General features: G+C 40.2%; 1 protein-coding gene across 2 annotated transcripts in view; it reads right to left on the reverse strand.

Annotated features, from left to right (window-relative positions):
* The window catches only part of CCDC38 (coiled-coil domain containing 38), a 68835-nt gene extending 63226 nt beyond the window's left edge, over positions 1-5609 (reverse strand). Inside the window, exons 1-3 of one of the 2 annotated variants that reach the window (XM_058425426.1) lie at positions 5426-5578; positions 3993-4162; positions 315-365 (exon numbers count right to left, since the gene is read on the reverse strand). In XM_058425426.1, the coding sequence (XP_058281409.1) occupies positions 315-351 (37 nt within the window). In that variant the 5' untranslated portion in view covers positions 352-365; positions 3993-4162; positions 5426-5578. Of the gene's footprint in view, positions 1-314; positions 366-3992; positions 4163-5425 lie in introns of both variants that reach the window. The other variant, XM_032170940.2, reaches the window with a different exon arrangement.
* Between the last annotated feature and the right edge of the window lie 694 nt (positions 5610-6303).

Raw genomic sequence — 6303 nt, forward strand, 5'->3', positions numbered from 1 at the left:
AGGAAAGAAGAGGGCAGATTTCCATAAAGTTTAGTTAGGTATGTCCTTGACTACGACAAATAATTGAGTTAATTGTTTTATGTCATGAGAGACTGGGGCAATCTAGCTAAATATGACAATTTAATGCACCCTCTGATTTGAAGATTTTTTTTTTGAATTAAAAAGTAGAACTGAATCTTCTCTTCACGTAGTTTATAAACTCATTACATTTTATATTTATTGTATAACATTCTCCTTTTCTCACGCTCACAATCTGCTATGGAGCCTAACACTACTAGGCCCAAACAAGAATATATTGACTGATTTCTTTTTACCTCCAGAATTCAGTGTTGGCAATAAATTTGAGGACATTTTGTCGCCTGGCCCTGTCGAAAGAAAAAAAAAATGTTTTTTAAAAATTCTATGAACATCATATAAAAGGGCTAAATTCAACTGCCAATGACTCCTTGAGAGTCCTTATGGCTTTTAAAAGCAGTGAGCACACACATACTCTTTGACCCGGCAATTTCAATTCTAGTATCTTATGTCAAGAAAATAATCAGACAAGCAGCCAAAAAAGCATGTGCAATAATGTTTGTTCAATGTCATTTCATAAATACAGAGTTGACCAAATAACTATGGTGTATCCATAAAATAAATTACCAATTAGCCCCTTAAAATGATGCTGTAGTCACTGTTTACCTCTGTCCATGTTATCGGTTAAAAAACAAAACATTTCAAAAGAGTAGGGATAGTGTGGATTAAAAACTGCATGGAAAAATCTGAGAGGTGTTTGAAATGCTGTTCATCAAACATGAATCGTGATTATATGTGATTTGGTGCAGTCTCTCATTTTTACCAGGTTTGGGATTAGGGTTAGGTGATTGAGGCACTCAACCTTAGCTGCAAAACTTAAGGACTGCCAAAATAAACAAACAAAAACAAAACAAAAAAACCAACCTTCAGTTATTATGATCAATTAATGTTAATGCAATATATTTTTATAAAATTACAAATAAATGCAGGAAGGTTTATAATGAGCAAAATATCAAAATTGTAAATACAGACAAGTATCTGACCCTGTACTTGTATGACCCTGAGAGCCAGTGCCTCACGCTACTCGCCCAAATCCTGGCCCACAGAACTTGTCTCTATTTAAAATTCTGTTATTTCATTTATCATGAATTTTTTACATTAATTTATATATTTAAAATAGTGAATTAAAATATTGCTTATTTTGATTACTGAGTTTTTGCTTTCCCCTTAAATTTTGTGCATGAAGCTACAGCTTCACTGGCCTTACCCTAATCCTTGTTCTGATTTCTATACTTTTAGTATCATTCAAATTTCTCAATGAGCTGGTGTAACTCTTACAATGAGAAAAATAATAAAAATATATTCATTTTGGGGATAAAGGACACCCAGGAGTTTATATTAAAAAATGTGCCCACAGCAGAAACAATGGGCAACACATTCTATTTTGGGCTGCCCATTTAAATATGTGCCTCAGGAATCTCAAAGAGCCATATATAAGAGCTAAATATCCTGGAAGCAGAGCAGCAGATGATTAAGAACACAGACTTTGGACAAGCCTGATTTTTGAATCTTGGTTTTGTATTTACTTATGTGTGAGCAAGTTCATGTATCATTCAAAAAACATTTATTGAGTACCTACTATGTGTCAGGCACTGTTCTACGTGTGGCGGACAGGGCAATTTTTAAAAAGACAAAAAAGCAGAACAAAAACCATTGTCTTCACAGAGCCTACATCTTAATTACTCAGCATCTCTGAGCCTCTGCTTCCTGTTTCATAAAGTGGACACACCTGTTAAGGCTTTCTTGAGGATTCAGTGGGCAATGGATTTAACCAAGTGGGGTGCTTGGCTTACAGACCAGCTCAGTAAGTGGGAACTATTATGTGCTAATATCTACTAATTAGCATCTGATTTTAGTTCCAGTGGTTATAAAAATAAATATTTAAAAAATTATGTTAAAGCTTATAAAAGAGAAAAAAATGAATAAAAACCTATAACATTGACATTATACTTCTTCAAATGACCAAACATTTTTTCACAGGCATTACATTCATTCTTACAGGTGGAAAAGAAAGATCGGTGAAAAATTGGTGACAACCTGTGGTTGATGAGTATTTGGAATTTGGACGGCTAATACTAAAGATTTGTAGATTTTCTCAATTTTACACTCTGTACTCATCTCCACTCTTAAGATTCTGATCACCTCTTTCTTGTCACATTTTCACTCCTTTGATCCTTCTATCTATCTAAATTCACTCTCCTTCCCACTCTCATTCCCTATGTCTTTAAAGTCTTTTTGCAATGAGCATCTTTATCCATGGGTTCAAGGACTTTTTCACTCACAGAAAAACTGGAAGTTCTGTTCCTCTAAACCAATTGCTAAGAGCAGATATCTGCTCTTATTCCGTCCTTATATAGTTCATATAACATGTAAATGCAATCAGCAGTCTCTAGATGTTGTTTTACTTCTATACTTCCATCTGCATGAATTCCTGTATTGATGAATGAAGGGTTGGTGAACAAAAGGGAGGGAGAGGAACAGAACCAGTTTTTCTTAGGAAGGGATTATAAAGTCCCCTTTCCAATCAGAAAAAAAATGTTAAAGTCAGTGGATGTCTTTGTTGTGAGAAATAAAAATAGCATGATGGCTAAACAAAGGCTCTGTACCAAAAGAGAGGGAAAATGTTATTGGATTGCATAGCAAATGCCTGAAAGTTCACATCTTAAATACATGTTCAAATCCAACTTCCAACAGATGAAAAAAATCAAAAGCTCAGAAATATCAGGAATGTAAAATGGTGGTGTATAACTGCCAGCCATCCTTTTTAGAGGTGGCATAAGCTAAATGATTAAGAGCATAGACTCTCTCTATGTCCCCTAATCCTCACACTTCAATTCCCCCATCTTTCAAGAGGAATGATGCAAATAGTGTCTACTTTGCTTAACGCACCGTAGAATCTTCTATCAAGTATGAATAATAACACCTTCCTTACAGGCTTGCTGCAATTTTCAAACATAGATAATATATGCGAAGTGCCTGCTCATAGTAGGCTTGTGAAGAAGTGATCCCTTATACTTTTTTCAAAGTAGATATTGTCCAGATCCTTCCTCTTTCTGGTCCACTCTGTCAACTGCCACCATTTGAAATTGGAGCACAACTGACAACTACTTTTCGTAAGAAACTCCCAATCAAAGTTCTTGAAACATGGTCATTGGAGAGGAGTCTACCAGCAATATCAGTGCAAATCTGGGGGACCTGAATCAGCTTCATGTAGATTCTTAACATTCTGAGCTCCAGGGGAAGTGGGGAAAGAGGAGTGGGATTTGATAAGGCCCAGTCCTAAGGTTCTAAACCAACTCTAAATAAAATGAATAATAACACTGTCTACTGGATATTATTCGAAGCAGTTTATTTGTTTTTTGCAACAACCCCCTCTAAAACCCAATGAAAACAAATTTCCAGATGATCTCAATGTGAGATAAAAAGCAATGTTTATCTTCACATGCATATGAGGATTTAGACTGGTTCTCTCAGATCCAATGCCCTTCCATTTTTTTTTCCCACCTCCTCTCCGCCTACCTTGGACAAATACTAGGAAAAGGGGCTGTGAACTGTGTCCTTGGATGGTGTGGGGAGATCACAGTTAGCAATTTTTTGTTTACATAAAAGCCAGGAGCCACTGGGTCCTTGGCCTGCTTAGATGCGCGCTGCCTCTTCTGACTGGGTCAGAGCACAGCACGATGATGAGGAAATTACTTTCACCTTGACCTTTAAGGCACTGCTGGCGTCAGCCTATTTAGCATGGACTCTTCTGTTGACATTTCTGACTGCCCCTTTTGCGAAGTGAAAAAAAAAACACCAAAAAACAAAAACTAGAGGTCAAGAGGAAGGAAGGATGGGTTAAGGAGTCAGCATATACAAGTCAGATAATGTGAAAAGTACTTTATAAGAGCTGCTATCAGGATGTTGGTTGTTACCAAGGAAAAGTGTGTCATCCTTATCCAACTATAACTGCTGAACAGTAACTAAGGAAAGAAATTCACTCATCCTTTCTGCTTTTGCAAACCTCCTGTTTGCAGGAGCTTATCAGGTAATGTTGTCTGTCTGGACTGTGAATCAGATGCAGTTCACCCACAAACATAAATACCTATGAAAAAGAAATATAAGTTCTTTTAGACTCACCCAGAACTTGCAAGCTTTAGGTACATGGTCTGTGAAGTCAGGAGAGGAACAATACTATTGGCTGAAAGCTAATCCTTAACTTAATTGGCCAGCAAGACAAATAGCAGGATTAAAACAAACTAATAACAGTAATAATACCTATTACTTGTTTAGAGCTGGGCACTGGGCTAAGTGATTTATGTTTTATTTTATTTAAAACTCAGACAAGCCCATAAAGCAGAAACAGTTCTCCCTATGATGAGGATGAGAAAACTGAGGCTTCGAGAAATTACTGTAAATAAATTCCCCAAGGTCAAACAGGTCATAGGAAACAACTCAGACTAAGACAAGTTTATTGAACCCTTTCTATTTTTCTATAATTTTAACCCATCCTTTATACCTACAATTGCATAGTTCTGCAAATATGCCTAAAATTGCAAAATGTAACTGATTAAAGTCTTCAGCAGAAATTTTGCAATATAAAATTTTAATATTTCTCTGTGAATTAGTGACTTTATGTGTTTCTATTCCCCACTATTTCTACTTCTCTTTTTAAAGACATAGAAATATATATATGTATAAACTTTTTAAAAGCTCTGCACACACACACACAAACAACCTGTTTGTGATTGTGTATATGAGCTGTGAATAATCTTCTGATGCCCCTCCCCCCGCCCTTAGGGTCTCTTTCACTCACATTGTCTATATATTTTCCAATTTTTATCTTTCCTCTCTCTTTCCTAACTGATCTCTCTTTTATAGGCCATAATATGAAGCTAACTTATATTCTTATTTATCGTGGTCATCTAAAGGAGTTTTTGCTTTCCGTTCTAGGTTTTTTTAATGACACTAAATTAACTTTTGTATTTTGTGGTTTTGCAGGCTTAGTCTGCTTTTATAGTATATTATTTGTGTCCACATCCATCATTTTTATTGTAAAGTCTTTGCTGGGCAGGGAAAGCGCCTTTCCTGTCTTTGTATGTTCCACAAGACTTAACACACAGCTTGTAATAAACATGTATAAACGAAATCAAGTAATTAAGGACTCAAAACAAAAGCCTGTGCCTGGCAGTGTTTCCATAGCAATTGGTAGCAGGAAGCGACGAGGCTGAGAATCACAGACCATCTTCCATAAACTTGATTCTGTCTCCAATTTTGGTCGCAAGTTGCTTGTAGACCCCACTAGACACAGCTGAGGGGCGGGAGGGGGCATGCGGAGGGGCGGACGCTGAGCTGAAACCTATTTTACCTCAGCGAGTTTGGATCCAGGAGCCTTTCCAACCTATCGTTCGGGAAGGCGTTGTGGGAAAAGTGGGCGGAGGTGCCAATCGATCCTCCAGTCTCGGCTCTATCCTCCCCCAGCCCGGTTCCCCGTCATCTCAGGGACCGTCTGGTAGCTGATCCCGGAACGCAGCTGGCCAACGGATAAGTGCGCGGCACCCGCCACCCGCGCGGACCCAGGAGCACCTCACCTACCGCACCCCCCTCCTCCCCACCCCCAGGTTCCCTCAGCTCGCCGCCCTCAGCGCCCCGGGCTCCCGCCCCAGAACCTGTGGGCAGATGTTTCCTCCACGCAGTACCCTCCCGGGGCTCTGCCTCCAGGCTCGCGTCGCAGCACCCTAGGCAGAGATTTCCCCCACTCTGTCCTCTCCCGGGGCTTTACCTCCAAGCTCCCGTCCCTGCCCCTGGGCACAGCTTTCCCCTACTCTGCCCTCTCCAGGAGCGCTATCTCCAGGCTCCCACCCCAACCCCCTGGGCAGAGGTTTCCCCCATTGCCCCCCTTCCGGTGCTCTACCCCAGGTTCCGGTCCCTCACTCCCGAACACTCCGGGCGCCCTCACCCCGCCACCCCTTGACCGGCTTCCACATAACCACGTGATCGACACAGCTCACTTTGATCTCTCGGGGTAACCAAGCTTAAGTTTCCTTATCTGAAAAGTAGGGACACTAGTCTCCATCTCGTTTACTCAGGACGGGATAAGAAGACCAAAAAGGAGAGGATTCCTCATCAGGTTTATTACTCATTGCCATTCTTGCAATGATTACCGCCCCCGTTGCTGTGGTTGGGGGACGCGAGCAAAGGGCAGCGGCTGCGAGCGCCCGCCCCCGCCCCACCCTCCCGGCCCCG

This window comes from Hylobates moloch, unplaced genomic scaffold, assembly GCF_009828535.3.
Source record: "Hylobates moloch isolate HMO894 unplaced genomic scaffold, HMol_V3 SCAFFOLD_12, whole genome shotgun sequence".
Lineage (NCBI taxonomy): Eukaryota > Metazoa > Chordata > Mammalia > Primates > Hylobatidae > Hylobates > Hylobates moloch.